This window comes from Acipenser ruthenus, chromosome 2, assembly GCF_902713425.1.
Source record: "Acipenser ruthenus chromosome 2, fAciRut3.2 maternal haplotype, whole genome shotgun sequence".
NCBI lineage: Eukaryota > Metazoa > Chordata > Actinopteri > Acipenseriformes > Acipenseridae > Acipenser > Acipenser ruthenus.
The window spans coordinates 106,102,507-106,129,433 of record NC_081190.1 but is presented as its reverse complement, the minus strand read 5'-3'; the positions used below and the strand labels follow the sequence as shown (position 1 = coordinate 106,129,433).

Below are 26,927 nucleotides of genomic sequence, written 5' to 3'. Positions count from 1 at the left end.
ATTTTGTTCATTTTTTTATTGTTCATTGTTAATTTTTAATGTTTGATTACTTTGAAAAAGATTAGTTATATGTAGAAATCAGGTTCTCGTCTGGCTGTGCGAAGTAAGCTGGTCTTCGCTGGGGATTCAGAATGGAGCATCACATTGGCTCTGGCACTCCTGTGGGTTAGGAACTTCTTTCTCCTCATTCCACTACAGCGAACCCTGCTGGCCAGGCACCCAGTTAGCTCAAATACAGACATCTGCACAGGGCTGGCCTTTGTCCTCCAGAGGTCGGTAGCTCGCTGACATCTGCTCTCGAGTTCCTGGGTGAAAAAGGAAGCTGGCTTGGTCGTGTGATCGGAGGACGCCCACTAAACCTTCAGGTCTCCAGAGTTGTGTGGGAAATTTCTGCAGTGAGGGGGGAGGGGGGGGATCATAGTTATCTTTCTGCACAAACAGCACAGTCAAGACTATGTACAGTAACTCCAGTCCTTGAGTGCCAGTGTATTACAGGTTTAACCCTTTGTTGCCAGCAGGACTTGAATCACAATTACTGTACATAACCACTATATTTAGTTATGTTTCTTTTGCTCTTTTTTTTAAATCTACAGTTAGATTAAAAAAGGGCTGAACCACTTGCATAGCCATGCAAGCGCGGTTCAGATTCTGCTCATGGGAATTGAAAACAAGGCCGCAGACCTACAAGTGCCACACCCTTTTGCACTGCCGCAGGGATATGGGTAAAAAACTGACTGAGAATAATAGTTTGTCTGTTCTAACTTTGACAAGCCCAGGCAGATGTTTCCAGGCTGTACCTTTGGTAACATGCATTGCTAAATGTAAGATTATGGGAGCGCAAGGGTGCCTATACCTTTTAAAGATTTCAGAATAGGTGCCGAAATTGTAGGAAGAAGGAGGAAAGCACAACAAGGAAAGTCTGTCTGAATAACACTTTATTATGAGTCCCTATATAAATGCATTCAATATATAAGCAGTAAGTATAACACATATTACCCCAGGTTCCAGGTGGGAGCACAGGTGATAGTGTTTGTCCCAGAACCCAGAAGTACATTTAAACATACATAATACAAGCCCTGAAAAGCAACTCAAACATCTTTTTTTTTTTAACACCAAATATTTAAAAGTGCAAGTCATCTGGATTAATCTAATCGTGTTAGATGTAATATCTAGATACCATAAAAGGTGACAATACTGAAGCATAGAAAAATAAGTGTAGTGAAATTTTGAAACTAGGCCTTCTTGCAGTTCATTTGGTCTCAATACTTTTCTGAAGCAGTCAAACAGCTCTAAATTAGCATAACTAACATTTTACAGTTTGCAAGGTGAAAATGACAAACTACACACCATTTTAAAATGGCTACACTAAAAACATGCATCTTGAGAGTGTCCATGTGAAGGCATGAAACTATGAAAATAAAAATATTATGTAACTTGTTCCTCTAAAATAAAAATAAATAAATAAAAAAATCAGACTGGGTGAAATCTCTGGGGAAAAAACAAAACAAAACATATTTTGTGCTAAAGGTGGATTTTAATTAAAATTCCAGTCCTTGGCCGCCACAATTAAATGTCTTTGCCCGTGTGTTAGCCATTCTGCATGGTCGACAAACTCATGGATGAGACAGTCCTGGAACAATGCCCACAACTTGATAATTATCTTGAATTTTTTTTATCTTCATTTTCAGTAATTGACGTTCTTCCACAGGGCCTGTAAGTTGACATTGTGCTTCTGATTGTTTCATAATTTGCTTCTTTAAATGCAGAGAAACTTTGGTTCTTTCGGATAGAGCAACTTTAAGCACATTTCCTTTGTATTTGTTAATGGTATGCATAATGTTTGTCACTTCAGTAGTATCAACCTCAGGATGGTTCAGAACAATGACAGGCTGATTGTGAAGGGGACATTTAATTAGCTGGTCATTTCTTAATGGAATCAGTCTAAGTCTGGTAGCTTTTTTCAATGCATAAAATGTATTACATTTGGGATCAGTGCCATCTGTTTTTCTTTTTTTCTTTTTGTGTTTTCTTGCCTTATGCCAGGGCCCGTTTTTGCAACTTAAAGTCAGAGTTAACCGCTTGGCTACCTCCAACCTCTCTTCTATGTTTTCATTGTCTTCTTGTGCCCTTTTCCTTTTCATGGATGTCGTGGTTATTTTTTTCTTTGACCAATGTTCAGCACACATATTTGTTTCTTGGTTTTCAGGTGGTAAGACAATGTTTCTGATTTCCAAACTGCTGAATGGAACTGGCCTAGGTGTAAGTAATAGTTCGGAGTTCTCAAAGACCTTTCTAGTATTTATTACAGCAGTCTCTGATTGTAACTGTTCATTGGAGTTTAGCACCTTTAGCACAGTGCCTTGTGGGATGAATACTGGTGGGGACTCGAGAAAACTTCTCAACTTTCTGCGACGGTTGTAGACCTTTTCTGCATTAATGGTACTTCTGTCTATTCCACAGTTCAAAGCAACCATGTCAGGTGATGTTGACAGAATTAACTGTTGGGGCACATCTAATCCAGTGTCAATTGACAGTTGCTTTGAAGTGTCATTTTTTGCACAAGGGAGTAGTTTTTCATGAGCCTTGTTTTCATACTGTACACCAATTTTGCTACTTCCATCACAATAACCTGCAATGCTGGTTGACTGAAGACCAGTTAAATGTTGCTTAATTGTATGATTCTCTGTAGAACTGTTTTCTTCTTTTTGAATGACTAAAGAATTTATGTCCCCTCCAAAAATGTTTGCTTGGTTACCCAACACTGGTACATTTCCACTGATGTTGTCAACGATTTTGCTTTCTGTTGAATTTGAATAGGCAACAAGAGGTTGTTTAATTTGAGCAGCTTCACTTTCATTATTTGGGATCAATTCTGTAGGAGTTAACTTCTGAGGTTTTGAGAATTCTGTTGTAGAAGCTTCTGGGGAATGCACTGAAATATCATCAGACATCGGATGAAGGCTTTGACTTGCATTTTTAGATGGAACTGCAGAGGTGACAGGTGTTTCTTCTGTGGGTTTTGATTCAGTGTATGACGAAATGGTTGGTCTATTTGGTGAACCAGCATTACTTTTGGCCGATCCAGCAATCTTAGTTGCCTTTACTTCAATATTTACTGTTGCACTGCAATCACCTTTTTCTTTCTGCTCTGGTATCACAGTTTTGTCAAAGTCAAACTTGTTATGCTTTTCAGCACTTGCAAGGATGACAGAATCGTTTGTACCTCTACCATCACAAATACTTTCCAGATTTCCATCCCATCTGATGCCACCAAGAAAATCTTCAGTCTCACAACAAAGTGAAAATACTGATGAAATTATAGGCCAATTAACGGTCTCAAATGATTCATCAGCACAGTCCTCTTCTGGTTTTTCATTAATACCATTTTTAAAAAGAGGTGCATTTAATGGTATACATTCTTTCTGCGGTGCATTTCTTTCTACACAGAGATCAGCTTTAGAAGGGCAACGTAGAGTACCAGCACTGTGAATGTTTCTTGGTTCTGGGGAGGCTGCAACTTGAAAAACATCACTTCCCTTAGTAGGTGGTAAAAATAACTGTTCTCTGTTTACCAGGTCAGCAGCATTGATGAAGCCAGATGAACCTGCATTTTCAGAAAGCGAGGAACACATATTTTCCTGGTGTGACTGGGCAGTTTCAAATTCATCGGATATTGAATTTCTGATCTTGGAGCTGACTACTGTTTTAGATTGATCAAATGGTGACAAACCATGATATGATAATTCTTGCTGCTTGCCGTATATCTCACTGCTACATGCAGTGGTGTTCTCTAATACCTCAACACCAGAGGCATCTTGTGGAATTAACTTTAACACCAACTGCTGTGTTCCATTTTCTGTTTTTACTTCCAACACCTGTGCAAAGCAGCCTGGAGGAACAACAAACTGAGAGGGGGCAACAGTGGTCAAGGCTGTGCCAGGCTGCATAGGCCCATTCAATGGCGTTAGAAGCTCCACTTGAACTTTACTAGAGCACACACCCGTGGAGTTACATATCTGTTTATTTGTGTTTGGGCTGACTATATTTTTAGCTGCACCCATTGTAGTGCCTTGTACGACTGCAGTAGCATTCACTTCTGTGTTATAAATACAGGTTTTATCAGTGGGCGAAGAGAAAGTATTATTACCAGTCCAACTCTCTTGCTGAGAGATACTTTTCGCCTCCAGGATTGCCCGTTTCACTGGTGATCCGTCGGTATTTTTGACTGCTGAATCATCAGTACATTCCTTCCGTTTACAATGAACTCTTTGAGTATGCTTAACAATATAATCGTTTCTTACTGCTCCGTAGTCACAGAACTCACATCTATAGGGGAACTTTCCAGTATGTTGTACCAAATGGCGCTGAGATTCACCCTTTGTATACGAGATATGATTACAATATGAACATGTAAACTTAATCTCATCATGCTGCAACACATGCTTCTTAAACTGTGTGATGTCTCTTGAAAAAAAACGGCATTTGTCGCACTGATATTTTTCTGACTTTGTCTGTTTTTCAAAGTGTTCCTCACAGTAATGAGGTTTTTTTTTGTCCACTTGGTTTTCCATATTTGCTAACGAATTATCTTCATGGCAAACTGGATGCATATCTGTGTGCTCCATATCCTCGGAATAAAACCCACACTTGCTGCAAAGAAACATGGGTATTCCTTCTGGATATTTTGATGAAACATCCTCTGTTTGTTTGCATTTTATAGAAATAGTTAACATTTCTCTGTCACAATCAGGTATTTTTTCATTACAATCCTGTCCGTTCACAGTTTTAGTTTTGTTCACAAGTTTATTATTAGCACTTCTAGAGTCCCTATCCATGGTGTTGGGCTCTTCATTTAGAGAAGCAGAATGAAATCTTGGCAAAATTTGTCTTAGTTTCTTGAGTTGCATTCTAAAGCCAAAGATTTCTACTTGTTAGTGTGCTTGTTGAACATAACCAGTTAATTCCGCTGCTTTTGCTGTTCCACCTGTGCAAATTAGAGAAAGAACAAAAACAGGTATATTTTAAATTTAAATGTTAGACAGTAACCATAATTACAACTACTACATGTAAATACTAAAACTCCAAAACTTCTTGAGAAACAATACATTTCACTAAAACACACATATTGCTATTATCAAAGTTGCTTATCATGTAGAGTTGTGTCACGGGTGACCTCGAACCAGTTATTATGTGTAGTAAGAAATTGGATTCCTTTGCATGGAGAATTTCAGTGGCTAGAGTTCACGGCTCCTCGATTGATTCAGATTCAGTTGTATTAAGTCTGCCCACTAATAATGTAGAGCAAAATAGGTATTGTGGTGTTTGCAGAGCCGACCCGAGCTGAACCCAAGACAGAAGTGGAGTCCTGCTGGGAACGAGCTGAAACATTGGACATGGACTGGATGATTTAAAAATGAAATGTATTAATGAGATGATATGTGCTGTAACCATTTGTAATGTTTGAATAATCTTTAGTCTGTAACAAATACTGTAAAGTGCTCTCTCTGTAAGACCGTATAACAGAATCTGGTACAACTTGATACACTGGCCGGCCTTGAGCAGTCTCTTATTAAAATTGGCACGATTCCCAGAATTTAGTGCTAAAATCTCTGTTAAGACTTTTCAGCTTGAATACAGAATAATGCTGTACTAATAGATGTAAGTTAATATGCTTGTTTTAAATGGTATAGGCTGTTGTGGTAACATATAATCATAGGTAGTGATAATTATTGTTAGTATGAAATACTATGAACAATGTTTATGTATAAGATCATATGATTCACTATGCTTAATATGATAGCATACCTGAAGCTGTTTTCTATCAAGATGAGCATAGTTAAAAACTGAGTCTTAATTCAATGAAAAGAATTACTGTGTGCTTACATTCAAGAATTATAACTTCTGAATATAAAGGGAAAAGGAGTTAGGAGTATTCTTAAGGGAAAGAGAAAAACAGAAAAGGATTAAAAGACCTCGCTTTGAGTAGGTTTCTGCTTGTAATTCAGTTTTAAAATAAGTAGGTGAGTAAGAACAACCTAGAGTAAAAGCAGACTATAACTTAAGAAAAATAAGCATTGTCAGAAGATACACCACAAATAGAGAGCAGAAAAATTGAATAAAATCCTATTGTAATATTGCGGATATACTGCTGCTAGCAGAAAGTAATAAGGTTAGCAGCCATACGCTATAAGAAGTAATGTACTAGTTTGACTCTGAAGTTAAAAGACGCAGCATAAAAAGATGTTGTGTTTAAAATACAAAATAAAAAGATTGAAAAAATATTGAAGAATAACTTTATAAGCAAAAGATAGGCTTTGGAAAAGTAAACTCTGTGTAACCTGCTTTATCGAACTTTCTACAAGCCTGCCCTTGGAGGGATCAGTGCTTGAGGCCAAGAGGTCTTCATTGGCAAGAGAAGCGGGGATTCTCTTATCAGGAATTTACGGTGTCAAGGCTAGAAGTATTTTTCAATTTAGAAGAAGGAAGGACAGAATAGAAATGGTCTAATTCCAAAATATATTAAGATAGTTAGTTGCCGGGCGGAACAAGCACGTAAGATACAGGTGTAAGGAAAGTTCTAGGGAACATTAATCACTATTAAACTTGGCAAGAAAAGAGGTGTCTCCAGCAAGCTGGTTTTAGCCAGTATGTGTATAGCTGAAAAATACAGGGTCATCTGGATGTCAATTAAGTTCAAGCTACCAGGGGCCCATAGGAGAAAAACATTACAGCTTTACAGCTCAGTAAAATAGTTAGGCTAGGTTTTCCATAAGGAGAAAACTCTACATTAAAAAGATATAAGATGGAAGTTCCCTATAATACCTGCTAAACACACACCTGTAAGGAAAGAATGAAATTAATTTGAGAGTGAGATGACATGAGGGAATATATTTTTGAAAGCCAAGTTCATGTAATCAATTATAATCATTATAACTATAACTGCTATATTATGATATAACTATTGGTGTTGCATATATTCAAAAAAACACCACTTTTCTTATATTGGTGTTGCATATATTTAAAACACCACTCCTTTTTATAATGCACCCATATTAAGTAGTGAATCAAGGTTGCAGGGATTTTGTGAACTCTGCTTCACCTAACTTTTCAGATGAAGGAGGGGGGCCAAGAATGAGTGGATGAGAACATGGGCTAGTGTTGATTTGTTGGCATATGACTTTAATTGAGTCTGAGGAGTTGGTTGAATTCTTTAGAGATTACTGTTTGCCAAGAGATAAGGACTGTCAATATAGATTGATGACTGGATCTAATTGGGGTTTCCCATTGCTTTCAATGGGACGAAAATTGTATAAAAACCCTGGGCCGATCACACTGAGACCACCACAATCAAGCTTGGCAGAGCTATGTGGTCCATCCTTTGCAGATCTCTACAGAACAGTCCTTCTCTTTTGTTCACGCTACTCTTCCTTATAATAGGAGGTAAGCATATTAATGGTATTATTCTATCTCGCATTTATTGGTTATATTGCTATGAGGTTTTGAAACAATGTTTTAGTATTAAGAGTGTTATATTGAATGTGCTAAAACATAGCAGTGGGTGCTTGTAGGCTTTGTGCTTAACCAGCCTGAGGGCTGCACTGAATACATATAATTGTATTATGTTATTGAAGTATTAAATGCTGAAGCTTGTAATAAACTTAGGATTGCTAATTATTGTTACATGTTTTCGGGTTTTGGTAGTATGCGCAAACTACTAAACCAATATTAAAGGCATTTTAATAAAACGAAGGAGCGCTGATGTTGCTCTGATTCGTAAAACTTTGAATAAATGAGTCTGAGTGATTTTCTTGATTAAATAAAAAGGTTTTAAGGACACACCGCTCGTCCAGTGCTCGAACATAAACCACTAGGAGTTTTAAACATCTCTGTCCTCCTTAACGTCTCCCCTGAGTTAAGAGTGTGTGCAGAGCAAATAATATAATAAAAGAGAACGTGAAAAGTGAAAACGTGACAGTTGAATACCCATGCCTTGTTTACTCTCTATGCTCACTGAGCTAAACTTCTCAGGGCCAACTGTTAATTAGTGTAAAACCTTCGTTTAACCTTTCCAACTTAAATATGAATTAATTTCATTATATAAATGATTTTGACAAGCATGTCAGTGACATTGATCTCATATCAGAGCTGTAGTCTTTAAATTAGAGCCAACATTAATATAAAAACATTGAAAACCATAACCCATATCCACTGTATGAACCTCTTGTGAACTTGAACAGGTAATCTATATAAACCAAACAAACGTAAGCATGATATACAGACAGTCAATTATACAAGACAACCTCCAAATACCCTAAGAAATTCAACATAGTTTCATCAAAACTGAAGTTATACATTTTTCCAATTAATTCATAATGTATAGTATCTCGGTGTACTGTAAACCACTCTATCTAAACACTGTATATTCATACCACTGTGAAATCAGAAAGAAATAAGTGTAAAATATTTAGGCCTATGACTATAATCCTAAAGCAAGTCTACTTTTTCATTGAAAGGTTCCAGTGTAATGTTTGAAGCACAGATTGACAGCCTGAAAAGTTAGTGTTAAAAAAAGCCAATGTTGTACAGTAGCAATTTCAGCAATAGACTGGTAATAGTCAAGTGAGTAAATCTGCGATTATAAATTTATAAATACATTAAATCTAATCTGCATTTTAATCATAAAATAAACTTTTTTTTTTGTTTTCAAATTGCATTTCAATATTCATCTTACACTATGGATTAACATTTATATACCCTAAACCAGTTTATTTCCTATATTGTATTAAATAAATGATGAATCAGAAACTGTAAGCAGTACCACTACATACAGTATGTGCAGCAAACACAGACTTACCTGAAGCAAATACAGACTTACTTCTTTTCAATATAGCTAAATACTAATGCAGGTCTCGAAATTAACATCGGCCATAAAGGTATTGCCATGGATGCCCTTTTCAATTGCCACAATGCCCCTCAAATTGTGTGTCTATTCATAGCTATTACGGCCGCAGTGCCCTTTTAGCTACAGCAACTCGAGAGCCCAGGGTTCAACATTAACCACAGGCCCAACTGGGCCGGTAACATTTTTTAACTGTATAATGTATATAGTATAGTCTACATGGCTTCCATTTTATGAACGCAGCAAAGTGGGTCAGTGTGCCAAAAAGCTGAAAAAAAACGAAATTAAAACCCATTTTTAAAACATATCCACCCCCACCCCTATAAAGGTGTAATTGAACTCGTCCGAACTTTCCCGCCACACGTCGTACTTGTTGTACACACAGCATCTGAGATTGCGCACTGAAGTGCTGTTGGTACTGCTTCTTACCTCAACATGGCAATTTTCTACAGTTCGTTATTTATTTATTTACAACTAAGCAACCAACTGCACCAATAAGCCAAAAGTAAAGTGTTTAAATCAATAACGATAAAAGAAAGAAATTATGAAAAAAATGAGACGAAAATAGAGTGGAGTGGAAGAAATCTGGCTTCATGATGACAGTGAAACAAATGTCAGTTTCCCAGACTTGCAGATAAAACAGCAGCTTTTTTGTTGAATTCAACATTTAGTTGCCCTCATATCCAGTCTTACAGTAATAGTTTGCAGGATAGCAGGTGTCTGTCTGCTGCTGTGACTGCAGCGAAAAAAGATGCCCAGATGAATACCCAGATACGCCACATGGAAGCTGGACAACGGGATTGAATTGTCTAACGTTTTGATTTTTGGTACAATGTGTTCAGGTCAGAAATGCCATTCACAATCTTTACAGGACTCGGTCGTACTATCAGCAGTAAGTGGTGCGGACTTGGGAGAGGCTACAAGCAACAACGATCTGAGAACGATTATATTTTATTATGATTATTGTTTGAATAGTGTTATTATTAGGATTAGTATAAAATCGTTAACCTTTTAGGGTTGCTGTTACCATGGTAACAGCTCGGTTGCGGGTTTGCTTGTAAAAACGAGTATCTTGTACACATACGTTTTCAAATCTTGAATACAGCGTTTTAATTTTCTGACAAGCACGCCAACGTGTACGTGGCTGAAATAACTGTCAATAGCATATACTGAACGGTTTCGCTTCGCCACTTTTTTATTTAAGACGTGGGCTCTCTTTGGTCATCGTACACATTAGTAAACATATGGAAAAAAAAAAACATTATGAAAGAATATGCATGCGAGCTAAAGTTTATTTTTTCTTTCCCCTTTCGGGTTTTTTCTGAAACGAGTCTGTTTGTGTTCACAATGCAGTGTTCAAGTGCACTCGGCTTGTTTATATGGTGTGTGAACCGCGATATTTTTCTTTTTTTTCCCTCTTTCGTTTTTTTTTTCAGGATCGAGTCGTTTTGTTGACAGTGCAGTTTGCAAGTGCACTCGGCTGGTTTATATGGTGTGTGAACCGGATGTTTACAATATCCTGCAAGGCATATTGAAAGATGGCAGCTATTGATGTATTGCATGTTTTAGATTCTTACATATTGTTGTGGAAGAAAGCACTGGGGGAACACTTCGCCAATTTAATGAATACATTTCTTGAATGCCGACAGTAGGAGAATTCAGTTTATGCAATTCTGCACGGTTCTCCTAATGTCAACATTAAACAAAGTAATTTGAGAAAAGATATTTTACTATTTTGTGAGTTTTGCAAGATTTTGGTGTCTAACCAAAATTTCTACCAGAAGTTCAGTTTCTCGCACTGTCGTTTAGGATTACCAGATTTCCACAGTGAAAATAAAACGGGGAGTTTTTTTTTTCTTTAATTTACTGACGCCGTAGAAACTCTGAAGACAATAACAGTATATACAATAACACAATAATAGTTTAAAAATTAAACATAGGGTGAATTTATTGCAGATGATAACTCATTATTTTATTTTTATATTGTCATCTAGTCAAAATATGTTAAATGTACAAAAAAACAGATTTAAAAAATAGATTACCATTTAAACATATGGTATACACATAATCAGAATGGTTAAACAAATAATCCATAAGATTGTTTATTTTATTTTTGAATGGTGCTAACACACAACCTAATACATTACTCTGCTATTAACGTGCTGAGCAGGGTGATACAATGGGCGCGTTGTTTTATTCACCGGTTGCTCCACCGGTGAGCCTCTGTGCTCACCGAATTGTTGTTAAAGTCAACAGGTGGAGTTCAACGAGCTGTTATTAAACTCATTGATGAGCAACCAGACTCACCGAGAAAAAAAAGCCAGTGAGATTCACCGTAAACAATGTATAGACAACATAGACGCCACCATGGAATCTGTCAATGTGGACAGACTAAATTGAATATATAGTGGACAAGAATACTGTAAAGCTACGTAATAAATGTCCTACCAAATCCCATTCATTTAGGAACTTTTCAACCTTTAAATTAAGTATTCAAATTATAAAGCAAACATTTTAAGATGATGCTATTTTTTTATTTTCAATTTAGTAGTCGCCAATTGTTTTTATCATTTGTTTTCTCCCAATTTGGAATAGCCAATTATTTTTAGGTTCAGCTCATCGCTACCACCCCCGCGCTGACTCGGGAGCAGCAAAGACGAACACACGCTGTCCTCGGAAGAGTGTGCTGTAAGCCCACCACGCAGCCACCTCAGAGCTACAGTGTCGAATGACAATGCAGCTTTGGGCAGCTTACATGCAAGCCCGCAGGCGCCCGGCCAGGCTACAGGGGTCGTTGGTCCACGGAGAGCCAAGGACACCATGGCGTATCCAATCACACATACACACTAGACTATGAATTCTGAGCTTTGCTTATTTTTTCAACAGATACTGGTACTGTAATGTAAGAAATGTCTTATTATATAGTGTTTTTCATGTAAAACATCTCAGAGCCTTTCACATAACTAAATACAGGGTTTGTATGCTAGTCTGGAAGTCTGGAAAAAGTATGGAAAAATGCCAAACTGATTTCCAGGGCTTGAAAATGCTTGAAAAACCATGTCTCCGTTATGAAAGTCTTGAAAAAGTCTGGAATTTTACTATTATTTTTATTACAATACAATACAATACAAAACAAGTTATTATCATCACTGACTCAGATTTAAAAATAATAATAAAAAAAAACGCTTTCTGCAGCCCCTATGATGTGTTAAATGTAGCATGTTAACGTCGCTTTTTTAATTTCTTTAATGTGATTAATAAAATGTACCGGTAATTGTATTTTAAATGTATGGTGCTTGCTTGTAAGTTACAGTCGAGTGCAGCAACAGTCTTGGGTCCAAACCTTCAGCCGAGTGTGGATATACTATTTACATCCTCGCTATGTGGCCTTCATTATATGAGTAAATACTGATTTAAAATAAATAAATAAATAAATAAAATAAAACTGCTGCTGTTGTTGGCTCGTACAGCTCTATGCAACCACCATGACAAAGCAACATTGATGTGTGTGTTTATTTATTTATTTATTTATGTACAGTGCCTTGCGAAAGTATTCGGCCCCCTTGAACTTTGCGACCTTTTGCCACATTTCAGGCTTCAAACATAAAGATATGAAACTGTAATTTTTTGTGAAGAATCAACAACAAGTGGGACACAATCATGAAGTGGAACGAAATTTATTGGATATTTCAAACTTTTTTAACAAATAAAAAACTGAAAAATTGGGCGTGCAAAATTATTCAGCCCCCTTAAGTTAATACTTTGTAGCGCCACCTTTTGCTGCGATTACAGCTGTAAGTCGCTTGGGGTATGTCTCTATCAGTTTTGCACATCGAGAGACTGAAATTTTTGCCCATTCCTCCTTGCAAAACAGCTCGAGCTCAGTGAGGTTGGATGGAGAGCATTTGTGAACAGCAGTTTTCAGTTCTTTCCACAGATTCTCGATTGGATTCAGGTCTGGACTTTGACTTGGCCATTCTAACACCTGGATATGTTTATTTGTGAACCATTCCATTGTAGATTTTGCTTTATGTTTTGGATCATTGTCTTGTTGGAAGACAAATCTCCGTCCCAGTCTCAGGTCTTTTGCAGACTCCATCAGGTTTTCTTCCAGAATGGTCCTGTATTTGGCTCCATCCATCTTCCCACCAATTTTAACCATCTTCCCTGTCCCTGCTGAAGAAAAGCAGGCCCAAACCATGATGCTGCCACCACCATGTTTGACAGTGGGGATGGTGTGTTCAGGGTGATGAGCTGTGTTGCTTTTACGCCAAACATAACGTTTTGCATTGTTGCCAAAAAGTTCGATTTTGGTTTCATCTGACCAGAGCACCTTCTTCCACATGTTTGGTGTGTCTCCCAGGTGGCTTGTGGCAAACTGTAAACGACACTTTTTATGGATATCTTTAAGAAATGGCTTTCTTCTTGCCACTCTTCCATAAAGGCCAGATTTGTGCAGTATACGACTGATTGTTGTCCTATGGACAGAGTCTCCCACCTCAGCTGTAGATCTCTGCAGTTCATCCAGAGTGATCATGGGCCTCTTGGCTGCATCTCTGATCAGTCTTCTCCTTGTATGAGCTGAAAGTTTAGAGGGACGGCCAGGTCTTGGTAGATTTGCAGTGGTCTGATACTCCTTCCATTTCAATATTATCGCTTGCACAGTGCTCCGTGGGATGTTTAAAGCTTGGGAAATCTTTTTGTATCCAAATCCGCCTTTAAACTTCTCCACAACAGTATCTCGGACCTGCCTGGTGTGTTCCTTGTTCTTCATGATGCTCTCTGCACTTTAAACGGATCTCTGAGACTATCACAGTGCAGGTGCATTTATACGGAGACTTGATTACACACAGGTGGATTCTATTTATCATCATTAGTAATTTAGGTCAACATTGGATCATTCAGAGATCCTCACTGAACTTCTGGAGAGAGTTTGCTGCACTGAAAGTAAAGGGGCTGAATAATTTTGCACGCCCAATTTTTCAGTTTTTTATTTGTTAAAAAAGTTTGAAATATCCAATAAATTTCGTTCCACTTCATGATTGTGTCCCACTTGTTGTTGATTCTTCACAAAAAATTACAGTTTCATATCTTTATGTTTGAAGCCTGAAATGTGGCAAAAGGTCGCAAAGTTCAAGGGGGCCGAATACTTTCGCAAGGCACTGTATGTATGTATTGTTAATAAGGAAACAAAACTGAAACTTTGTTAATGCGTTTTTGTTTTTTGCTTTTTTGGGGGGGGCGGGGGGGGGGGGGGGGGTGGTTGTACTGTGTTCTTCAACAAATAGGATATAGCCAGAATACTGGATGCAGCACGCCACAGATAGGTACTGTACTTGTAATTCTACTTTTATTCACAATCTCATTATTATTATTATTATTATTATTATTATTATTATTATTATTATTATTTAGTGGTAGTAGTGACACATGCTGTAATAATAAAGAAGATCAAAGAATAAAAACAAGGTAACTTCCTTAACTTACTCCAGCAGCTTATATTATCGTTTTACTATAGCAAACAAAAAAGGCTTTGGACCCAAACAGGGCTGTTATAGCGAGGGTGTACTGTATTTAGTATTTGACCTGTATGTTTAATATACGACACTTGCACATTTTAATATATAATGCATGCACATTTGTTATTTCATTTTTGTTATTCTCCTCCCACAGTGTTCAGCATTTAACAGAGGGTATGAAGAAGTTTGGATCAGAATCGAATATCATGCCTTACAAAAAAGTAGAATACTGCAAGTATACTTGTGTCAAAATTGTCTGGTTTTAGTATACTATTGGTACCGTTATACTATCCTATTTTGGCACAAGTATACTTGCAGTATACAACTTTATATATTCTCTTTGTAAATAATGCAATGTAGTTCTCAAATATGGGGCATTTCTTAGATTGTATCTTACTTCTCTTTTGCAAACCTGCATTGTCTCTTGCTAGATATGCACCTCCAAATTCTGACAAATAATTTTAGAAAACCAGGAGCAACTTCTGCTCTGGATCAAAAACCTATAATGCTCTGCGGCTGCCCGCCTATGTGGATAACTATCGAAAAACTAGTAGAAACTAACTAAAACACAAGTCTGGGAAAAACAAATGGAAGTCTGGAAAAAGTATGTAATTTTGATGTTGAAAAAGTGTATGAACCCTGTAAATATTGTACATAAATACGTTAAAAAAAAAAAAAACCTAAAATAAATAACATTCTAGAACTAGCTGCCATATTTAATGTCACAATACTGTTGTTTTAATCCAGTCACTGGTGGATGTACTTCTGGCTCACCGATAAATTTGCAGCGGTGAACAAAATACGCCCAGTTTTATACTTATTACTGGGCCAGTTAAAATTGTATCTGTGCCAGTAAAAACACTACCTCAGTGGCCCAAGGGGCCAGTAGTAAAGAAATCTAAATGTAGAGCCCTGGAGCCTGTATTAGGAAGTGTTTGTATCCAAACAATAATATGATGATATTATTTGCATGGTTAAGTCGGATCAGCGGCAAAACAACCCAACAACAAACAAACAACGAACACAACCCTTTCAAGCAATATGGAATTCTACTGTGCATTTAATTCCATCTTAGAAAAGACGTGATACTTTCTTTCAGGTCAGTAGTTTCAAATGGTTTACAATACTTACAAGTTGTTTTCTTTCAGGTTTAAAAACAATGATTTACTGTAACTAACTTGTTTATGTTTCAATTGCTGTTATCCCTTGATTTTAATTTCCATATTTTTACCCCAACAAACCCCAAAACGCTGTATTAGTGTTTATTATCATTATTTGTGAATTTTATGATTTTTTTGTTTTTTCAGTTCATCCATAAATGCAACATAGCTACTCAGCATTTTGGATGTTAGTCTCTGTGTCGCCTTGTAAAGGCATCTGATAAATAAACAAACAAATAATAATAATACATGCAGGAATGAGATTTCTGAGTTTAGTTTATGTTAAACTGAGTAGAATATCTGCTATTAAAATTGAACAAAAAAGGTCCCATGGATTAGTGATAAAAGCCAGTGGCTGGCTTCAGCGCTCGCAGGCTCGAATCTAGGCTGCTGATACACAAAAAAAGTGTGTTTTCTGAATAAATAAACAGTTATTATAAAGTTGAACTGTGTTCTTTCTTTCTGTGGCCAATAATTAACTTTATATATCCTAAGCAAAATTACACAACATCCTACACTTTGGCCTTGACTAATGTTTAGTGGCCTTGTGCCCACTACAAATGTATTGAACTGAAGGCCATTTTGGCCTTGCCCTTTTTTTGGCCAATTTAGAGCCCTGCTAATCTATCACCGCACTGTACAGTATGTAAGCAGGGCTGCTTTTTAAAAAGACCAAATTCCCACTGGACTATTGATTATTTAGTATTACATGCAGGACAGACGCTATAAGATAACACCGTGTAACAATTTTTTTTTTTTTTTGGTTCCTGGGTAATAAGCTTTATTTCCTAATTGCTTATGCCTCAAAAGTATAGAAAATGGCTATTATTCCCCACAAACTTTGCTTTTGTGACCAGGACAGTGATATTTTGAAATTTACCTATTTTCCAGAACATTCCAGATAGATTCAGTGCTGAGTAAACTTGGAGTAACTTCTAGAACTTTCTAGAACTTTCCAGTAATATAAATAGTAGTATAAATACAGGGGCCTTAAGCCCACCAGTTCAGTTTAGTTCCAGCTGCCTAATTGGATACATATCTGCATTTTTCTGAGATGGCATCAAGGTCATAGGAGACTTCAAAATGATGGCATTCCTGATGGGTCTCCAAGGCGGTTTTACCAAGTTTCCCTGCTATCTTTGCCTTTGGGACAGCAGTGACACCAAGGCGCACTACCACAGGCGGGACTGGCCACAGCGGACCGAGTTCTCTGTGGGGAGGAACAACGTCAAGTGGGAGCCACTGGTGGACCCCGGAAGGTGCTGATGCCACCACTGCACATCAAATTGGGCCTTATGAAACAATTTGTCAGAGCTCTAGATAAGGAGTCGGCAGCCTTCAAGTACCTTCAAGACTTCTTCCCTAAGCCGTCTGAGGCAAAGGTCAAAGCCAGTGTCTTCGTTGGACCACAGATAAAGAAGATCCTGGAGTGCAATGAATTCCCCAAGAAGCTCACTAGTAAGGAGAAAGCGGCTTGGAACAGCTTTGTCGCAGTGGTTCGGGGCTTCCTGGGCAATCACAAGGCCGAAAACTATGTGGAGCTGGTTGAGACTGGTGAAGAACTACGGCACAATGGGCTGTAGGATGTCCCTCAAAGTCCATATCCTTGATGCTCATCTTGATAAATTCAAGGAGAACATGGGAGCGTACTCGGAGGAGCAAGGCGAGCGCTTCCACCAGGATATACTGGACTTTGAACGCCGCTACCAAGGACAGTATAACGAGAACATGATGGGAGACTACATTTGGGGGCTGATTCGTGAAAGTGATTTACAGTATAATCGTAAATCTCGAAAAACTACTCACTTCTAAATCTTTTGTAGTCATTTTTGTATTACTTTAGTATAAATACATGTTAATTTGGATTCATATGTTGTTTTTTCTGACTTTATGTGAACGAAAAAACACAAATTCACCCGTTTTCTCATTGGAAATAGGTAAATTTCAAAATATCACTGTCCTGGTCACAAAAGCAAAGTTTGTGGGGAATAATAGCCATTTTCTATACTTTTGAGACCCTAGCTTAACTTTTCAGCCTCATGTACGGAATATCGCCTAGATGTCCTTTTTTCATGTTAGGAATATCGCCCAGCTATGCCCTGTTCTCTCTATGCCTGCTGTGGAAAAACTGGTCCCTGCCTTTGTCTCGTCCAGACATGAGTACTGTAATGCCCTGCTTGTTCAGAACTCAGCAGCCAGGGTTTTGACTCGGTCTCGATCTCGTGATCATATTACCCCACTTCTGGAATCCTTACATTGGTTTCCTGTTAAGTTTCGCATTGATTTTAAATAGTGGTGGGACCAACATGTTTTTTTTTTTATGTTCGGATATTCGCACGAGATAAATATATTTGTTCGGATATTCGTCTGGAAATTTGGAAAAAGCCACTAAATGAAAAATGTTATTTTAAGTGGAGAGATACTCGGGGAGTATATTTATTGAGTATGAAATCTGAAAAACAACAAAAACACAGCACTTGCATATAATATTATTGACATTACAGCAGTACTTCAGACCTTTTCATAACTAACAAATACCAACCAATAAAGACATTTAAATATGTTCGCAATGCGTGTTCAAGTGCCTTTATAGAATTTAAATAAACTCACCCTTGCATTGTTCACTTTACAGTCCAGCAGAAAATAATTTAAAAACAAAATCAGAAAAAAAGGTTTAGTTTTTTAAAAGTTCAGAATTGCATTCACGACTTCTGCACTTAGGCAGGCCCGCTTCTTACCGGCTGATGAAGAAAAACCTACGACGGAGTCGATGTTGCCGGTATGCATAAACTTACCCTTGCAAAGTGGGACAGTGTTGGAAAACGCAAGGCATGTTGCTTCCACCATAAGAGCGGGTCTTCTGTGACAGATAGTTTGGGTTCTTGCAAAAAAATCTCGGTCGTCCACGGTGTCTGGTTCCTCACCTACGTCCCCAAATAAACTGCTCTTCGTGTTTTGCTTTCTGTTGGCCACGGCGGGTATTTTCTGTGGTAACTGCATCAGTGTTGCTGACGGAAGCCAATGCCAATGTTGTCTCACTTCCCAAATCCAAACAGCACCTGCAACCCCAGGTAGAGCAGTGTTTGCCAGCTCTGGGTTTCGTGTGCGCATAATCTGGACTCTTTTGGTTTCTTTTTTTGGACATCAGAAAGAAACTTAAGCATTTTAAATTGGGGATTGAGAGCAACTGTTAGCACTTGCACAGAGGCTGGATTGATATTGTTAAGGAAACGATTCTCCAGGTCAGTTCTGATCAAAGTTTTTGTCTGTCTAACGGGGTGAATCACTCCCTTCTGGTTTAATTTTAATTCAGCAGTGTAATTTCTCGCAGCAGACACTAACATTTTATTACAGCAGCCCATTACTAAAATAAACCCTGCATTATGTACAGGTAGTGGACAAAAAAATGGAAACACCAATGTAAAGCCACTTAATAGGGCGGGCCACTATGGTAACCCACTTTGTGGAGTTCTCGACGGACCGTTTTTGATGAAACTGGCTCCTCGCGCCCCAGGTTGAAATTTGCAGTCAGTTGATCTGCAGTTGCTCGTCTGTTTTGCCTTACACTTTGAATTAATGCACGGATATCACGATCCTGGAGTATGCGCTTCCGCCCACTGTTGCCCTTTGCTGATGATGTCTTTCCCTCAGAGTTCCATGCCGACATCACCTTAGACACCGTTGCTCGTGAAACATCAGCAAGTTGAGCTGTCTTGGTCACTGAAGCTCCTGCCAAACGCGCCCCAACAATCACCCCTCTTTCAAAGTCACTGCGGTCTCCTCTTGCAGCCATGCTAGCCATAATTATAGGCAACCAGGCCAGCGTTTTTATACATGACCCTAAGCATGCTGGGATGTTATTTACTTAACGCATGAGCCACACCTGTGTGGAAGCCCTTGCTTTCAATATACTTGGTGTCCCTCATTTACCCAGGTGTTTCCATTTTTTTGACCACTACCTGTACATACACAATGTATTATGTACTTTTTACTTTGCAAAAAAAAAATATATATTTTATTTTCATGTCCAAATACATGTAAAAAAAATATTTGTTTGGCTATTCGGATATTTTTCCCACCCCTAATTTTAAAATGTTACTATTGACTTTTAAGGCTTTGAAGGGTGTGTCTCCCCCTTACATAAATGACCTTTTGTCTATTTATACCCCTAGACACAATTTGCGGTCAACTGGTGTTGTACTCTTACGTGTCCCCACGACCAGATTACGAACTGTGGGTGATCAGGAATTCTGTTCCTATGCCCAAAGAAATTAGGACACTGAATCCTTGGGTGTTTTTAAGTCTCGCCTTAAAACGTTTGAACTGTTTTTTTTTTGTGTAGATTTAATGTTTTGATATTTTTCTTATTGTTTACTTTTATTTTGTGTTCTTATGTACAGCGCTTTGTGATGACTTGTTATGAAAGGCGCTTTATAAAATTAAGATTATTATTATTATTATTATAAAGAGTGTGAGTGTATGTAGGTATGGTGCTGACACCTGCATAGCATTTAAACGTTCATAAAAACATACCAAAAGCACATCCCTAGAAGCTACCTGCATGCAGCCCCACACAGAGACATTGTACATTGTTACAATGTGTTACTTAATCAAATGTTTGTATAGACCATTTAAAAGACACAGTGAATAAAGCTGTGTTCTGTATCCTACCTGTAGGTACGACAACATTCACTTGTAACAGTACTGCAACATAATTCAGATGGAATCTTGCCTACTGTTATCCAACCCTACAAGTGTGAATTACAACATTAAATTAATCTGGCACCAACCAAGAATCAGAGTCATTCTATTTCAAGTCAACCAGTAGTCCTTATTTGACCATTTCAGAATTTCATGAAACTACCAAAATGATGTACATCCCATCCATATTGCAATTGCACAACAATGTTATGTAGTGTAGGCTTTGAATAATTAATGCAACTAGAAATGAAAGTTTTTGTGAACAAAAACTAAACATCCCCGGTAGCATAATTTAAAGGATATTTACTATCAGATTAAACATGAAGCATGGCAATGTGAAAAGGATCTAAATCATTACTATGTCCGGAGGTTCAGTAAAAATTGAAATTTCTACTGTATAGACACCACCTGTAATGGAATTGCAATGGAATGGCCTGCATCATTAAAATGGTCAGAGATTAAAACAATGTGTCACTAAATGATTAATGTTCACTGGGCACCACCTGTAAACTTTATTGAGAGAATCATACAATAAAGCTGTCTACCAACTATACATCCAACTATACATAACGTATGTCATGTGGTTTATATCACTGATGATCATTCAACTGTATTTAATGTCTTTTTTTTAACTGTATATCATGTATTATGCATTTCTCTGTATTTAAAGTATTATGGATTTTCTTGTTGTTACTGCATCTTGTAAAGCGCTTTGTGACGGTGGTCCACTATGAAAGGCGCTATATAAAATAAAGATTGACTGATTGATGTGGCCAGAGGTTAAAACCATATGGCAGTAAAAGGGTTAATGCGTACTGAGCAGTGTCTGTAATGGAACTGAACTAAGAAAATGAAACCGCTGTGTACCAAACATTAGACCAATAACTCAAGGTTTACTGTACCTATACAGCAAAACATTTCAAATTCAAATAACCTCACTATGGCAAACATATTAGGTCAGAGTTCACTGTCATGGTCACCGACTCATTTAACATGCAAATATGAAGACATTAACTTAAATTGTTTCTGATATGCGGCTTTGACACAAACGATCACTAGGGTTAATTTTTCTTACACACTAACCAGGATCAAACTTGGCCAAAGGAATCTCAGAATACAAAACTTGTTAGACCTTTATCAGCCAGAAACCAAAAACAACATTACCCCTGTCAATATGGCAGCCACCTTGGACCATTACACAGGTCAAAGTGAAAAGCCTTTCCCCCAGGGGTTTCCATAATACTTTCATAGCTAACTGCTGTTTATACATTTAAAAAATCTCGATTATTCCAGTCCAGGCTCCTTCACATTATGCAACAAATAGCTTACATGTACGATAATGAAACGGTTTAAAAAATGCACTACAAGACTTAAATGACGCTAGTACAAAAACTCCGTATTTATGACTGTGAAGTTACTAATTTTAATGAACGTTTTCTATTGTTTCCGAATGAAGACTATTGTAAATAATAAGGTGCATCACATTTTCTTTGACAACTAAAAATAAGAAGCATCGATCAGGATAAAATATTGAGCCTTCTCCCAACATGTTAACCAAAACAAGTGCAAAACGGTTATATAAAACCACTGATGCGTGTTACTGTACACAACCACTTTCTAAGCAAACGGTCGTTGGAGACATGTTTTTTTTTTTTTCCTTCACAGTAAGTTGATAGATAACAAAGACTAACACATACGAATCTTAGAAAAATATATGACGTGTGATGTACACATTAACGATTCATATTTGGATATGCTAACAGTAGTATACATATTTTTTAAAATAAGTTAAATATTCTCCTTACCATATCTACTGTAATCCCTTCCTTTTGTTTTTTTCCCTAAATGTCAGAGAAAAAACTCAGTTTACCGTGACGTCACCACCTGGAACGTGATTGGCCAAAACACATAGAGGACAGTAGAGCTCTACACAGACCAGAGGCAGGCTTCTCACAGGCTGCGCATAGTTAACCCGTTATTGATATCACCGTGTAACAATTTTTTTTTTATTTATTTATTTTTTTGGTTCCTGGGTATTAAGTGTTATTTCCTAATTGCTTATGCCTCAAAAGTATAGAAAATGGCTATTATTCCCCACAAACTTTGCTTTTGTGATCAGGACAGTGATATTTTGAATTTTACCTATTTTCCAGAACATTCCAGATAGATTCAGTGCTGAGTAAACTTGGAGTAACTTCTAGAACTTTCTAGAACTTTCCAGTAATATAAATAATAGTATAAATACAGGGGCCTTAAGCCCACCAGTTCAGTTTAGTTCCAGCTGCCTAAGTGGATACATATCTGCATTTTTCTGAGATGGTATCAAGAGGCTGCAAGCATCCGGCAGACGCATTTTGCTATGTCTGCGGCCAATTTATCAAGACAAGAGCGAAAAAGTACTCCGTGGAAGCATCTGGAAGATGTGTGAGGCCTACAAGGCATATTTCAGCATGCCTGTCGGGGATCAAGACAAACCCTGGGCACCTCATTTCACCTGCGAGCACTGCAAAAAAAACTCTGGAAGGTAAGATGGACAATTGTTGCTCGGAATTTTATGTTATAAAATTTGTTAAAATTTTTAAAATGGTAAAAGTTTTTAATTTTAAAATGTTTTACAATTTTCAATGTTATTGAAAAAATATATCATATATGAAAAATGTTGCGAGAATCTCTTACACATTAGTCATGGGTGAAATAAATGTATTTTTGTAGGATGGTACAGAGGGGAAAAGAGAGCCATGAAGTTCGCTATCCCAAGAATTTGACGGGAACCCACTGACCACTCAAGCAACTGCTACTTCTGCATGGTGGACCCTTCCAAGCGGACCGAGTTCTCTGTGGGGAGGAACAACGTCAAGTGGGAGCCACTGGTGGACCCCTGGAAGGTGCTGATGCCACCACTGCACATCAAATTGGGCCTTATGAAACAATTTCTCAGAGCTCTAGATAAGGAGTCGGCAGCCTTCAAGTACCTTCAAGACTTCTTCCCTAAGCTGTCGGAGGCAAAGGTCAAAGCCGGTGTCTTCGTCGGACCACAGATAAAGATGATCCTGGAGTGCAATGAATTCCCCAAGAAGCTCACTAGTAAGGAGAAAGCGGCTTGGAACAGCTTTGTCGCAGTGGTTCGGGGCTTCCTGGGCAATCACAAGGCCGAAAACTATGTGGAGCTGGTTGAGACTCTGGTGAAGAACTACGGCACAAAGGGCTGTAGGATGTCCCTCAAAGTCCATATCCTTGATGCTCATCTTGATAAATTCAAGGAGAACGGGAGCGTACTCGGAGGAGCAAGGCGAGCGCTTCCACCAGGATATACTGGACTTTGAACGCCGCTACCAAGGACAGTGTAACGAGAACATGATGGGAGACTACATTTGGGGGCTGATTCATGAAAGTGATTTACAGTATAATCGTAAACCTCGAAAAACTACTCACTTCTAAATCTTTTGTAGTCGTTTTTGTATTATTTTAGTATAAATACATGTTAATTTGGATTCATATGTTGACTTTATGTGAATGAAAAGACGCAAATTCGCCCGTTTTCTCATTGGAAATAAGTAAATTTCAAAATATCACTGTCCTGGTCACAAAAGCAAAGTTTGTGGGGAATAATAGCCATTTTCTATACTTTTGAGGCATAAGCAATTAGGCATTAACACTTACTACCCAGTAACCAAAAATAATAATAATTTGTTACACGGTGTTACCAGTATTTTAGTCTACTCTTCAATGTGGTATGTAAAATGCCAGTTCCATATTTTATCAATTTCAACTTCACCAGTGTTTCATCAAAATTAACAATAATTTATATATTCAAAGACAGAACGTGATGCCTGCAGAACCCCATACTTTTAAAACATTATGAGCTTCTCAATAGTTTTTAGTTTTTGTTTTATCCAAATAAATGATGCATGCACATACAACTAGAGAATACTATTCAGCTAAATGGGGGGGGGGGTATTATGAGTAGTTTATCTTGTAGACCATTTGCACATAAGGAACAGAAAGAAGGTGGGGGGGGGGTAATAAATAGTTATCTTAGCTATTAGTGTGACACAAATTTGATTCAAAAGCAACTACAGTTCCACTGTTGTTGTGGGGTTTTTAGATATAGAGACAATGCGTTTAAAAGAGGAGTACATTTATTGAAAAAATGAATAACTGTGTCAACATGTTAACATAGGGTTTTGTGATTAAGTAATAGATTGAATAGTTCTAGAGCGTTTGTCCTTATTAAAGTTCACCGTGGTAGACTAAGCTCATTGTGAAGTTTTGTCTGGTTCTTTGAACGACATATTTGGCAATAATAAACTTCCATTTGAAGATTAAGCAGACATTATTTTTATTTTACAAAAGAATATCACTTCAAAGGACTGTACAACAGAAAGTGTTGGGTGTGGTGCCAGGCCAGGAGCCAATTTCACATGAGGAGTGGGTACATCTCTATTGAAACTTATCATTATCCTTTGTACGTAATGGCCAAAAAAAATATCTATGGCATTTGTTAAAAGGAACTGGAAAGGTCACATACTGTATGAAGACAGTGAATAATTCAATGTACTGGATATAACTGTTTCCTTCTAAACCTAACCCTAGGATAACATTCTAAGTATGGCACTGTGACGGGGTACTGCCCCGTCTTTATGATCAATGTTGGGACTGGCAGGGAGGGGGTTAAAATTCCTCCCTGCCAGAAAAACATGTGAGAATGTGGCTGGAGCCCTAATTGACTAATCAGGAATTATTGAATAATTGGGCTCCAGCCACAGGGAATAAAAGCCAGGGGAGAGGCCCTGGCTGAGAGAGAGTTGTAGAGGAGAGTTCCAGAGGAGAAGGTGTGTTTTGTTTGTGCTGTGATTTTTTGTTCCAGTGAAGGCAACGCCCAGCCTGGAAACCTTTATTTTTGTAAGTTTTTGTTTTGTGTGTTTATTTTATGTTTAAATCTTTTTGTTTGGCCCTCGTGCTGATTTATTTTGTATTTTTGTTTATTAAAAACTTTATTTTTGAACTTTCAACTGTCTCTGAGTCTCAAACCTCGGTCCATCCTGTCACAGGCACCCTATGTCCTAATGGTTTTTAAAAAGTACCAAATAACATAATAACTCTGTGCAATTATTTAAAGAATAAGTAGTGGGGTTCTGAAAAATATAGCGTTAAACGTCCTCAGGTGTTGCTACAACTGTTTAAATAACGTACCTGTAATTTTTCTTTTCATTGTTAACATCCTGACAACTTTTTACACTTATAACTTTAAAGTATGTTTCAAAGCTATTTTCAAAATGGCCACTCTAGTGCACTTATAGTGTAAGGATTATTGCCCATATTGTCAAACAGTTAACACAGCAATAACGATCCATGATGTGGTACGGAACAGAAAAGCCATAACACTTCTTGTTATGTTTTCTTTTTTTGGGGGGGGGGGTAATCGCTCTTCCTGCTAGATTTAGAGCAGTGGTGTCATGGATATTAAGATGCTAGAACTTAACTTAATATTTTAACAGGTGTTTTTTTTCCGGCTTTAATGTCAATTGCTTTGGACATTAATGTACTCCTTTTACAGATCCGTCTGTAACCATAAAAAAAGGAACAGATTGCTTGGCCGCATCCCCTGATATACCCTCAGTCACACCTCCTTCAGTAGCGAGTGCAATCACGTATCCTCCAATCCATGACTGACACATTGCCTACTGTGTTAAGGCAGTGACTTCTGGTATTGTGGCTCCACCCCCATCCAGTCCAGGGCACACTGTTCCTGTTATACCGTGCCCTCACAAGTTGGGAGGGAGATTGTTGACTCGGATTCATTCACTCTCTGTCACAATTGCATATAATAAATATTTACATACAATTTTTTTAATGGTGGACAAATATGAGAAATGACATTAAAAATGATGTAAAAGACTAGAAAATATGATAAATTCAATTTAAAAAGATGTAAAACAACAAAAACAGCATCATGTACCAGATTTGAATGGGCGCTTCCCTGCTTTCTTAGTGGAAGTTGTTTAGGCATGAGCGAGCAAGCGCAGTGCGCTGCTTACCACTTTTTAACACGTACCTGAAAATAACACTACACCTGTATATCTGATTATACAGTTATAAGTGTAAAAGGTTGTCAGGATGTTAATGAAAAAAAAAACTACAGATACGTTATTTAAACAGTTATAGCAACATGTGGGGACGTGTAACACTATATTTTTCAGAACCCTGTTACTTACTCTTTAAGGCTATCATAAAATCCCCCAAAATCTTTTTGGCTTATTTGGTATTTTGCCTAAATGAGAATAAAAATCAAAAGTTCCAATTGTTCAACATTTTCCATTTGCATTTTTCCTTTGTATCACTTGTAGCTACAGTAGGACAGGATATAAATAAATGAATAAATAAATAAACAAACAAATAAATAAATAAATAAATAAATAAATAAGCCTCCCAGTTTCTTTATATGACTGTAACAGGGCATGTAAAATGTGACCATCTCCAGGTTGACCATCTCCTGGGTAGGAGAGGATCCCTCATGACCTTTGTGTTCATCACCTGCAACATTAAGGCACATTTTGACAGGATGTAAGGTGGCTCTTAGCCAAGGACGGTTTACTTGGCGCCATGACCAGGTGCTGCGATGTTTGGCCTTAGCATTGGAAGACAAGT

The 26,927-nt window shown here is 37.7% G+C and overlaps 1 protein-coding gene across 3 annotated transcripts; it reads right to left on the bottom strand.

The window, feature by feature from the left end:
• Window positions 1–917: 917 nt before the first annotated feature.
• LOC117408698 (zinc finger protein 518B) lies at window positions 918–22,220 on the bottom strand. Of its 3 annotated transcripts, none has more exons than XM_034013936.2 (2): window positions 22,085–22,220; window positions 918–4,984 (listed from the first exon to the last, which is right to left on the bottom strand). In XM_034013936.2, the coding sequence occupies exon 2, from the start codon at window positions 4,905–4,907 to the stop codon at window positions 1,614–1,616; it is 3,294 nt and encodes a 1,097-aa protein (XP_033869827.2). In that variant the 5' UTR covers window positions 4,908–4,984; window positions 22,085–22,220; the 3' UTR covers window positions 918–1,613. The 3 variants fall into 3 exon arrangements, with proteins under 3 accessions (XP_033869827.2, XP_058861577.1, XP_058861588.1); XM_059005594.1 differs by lacking the exon at window positions 22,085–22,220 and adding an exon at window positions 8,855–9,762; XM_059005605.1 differs by lacking the exon at window positions 22,085–22,220 and adding an exon at window positions 8,876–9,762.
• Window positions 22,221–26,927: the final 4,707 nt, after the last annotated feature.

Coding starts and splice junctions, on each gene's coding strand:
- LOC117408698 (XM_034013936.2), bottom strand. CDS start 4,907: ATGCAACTCAAGAAACTAAGACAAATTTTGCCAAGATTTCATTCTGCT.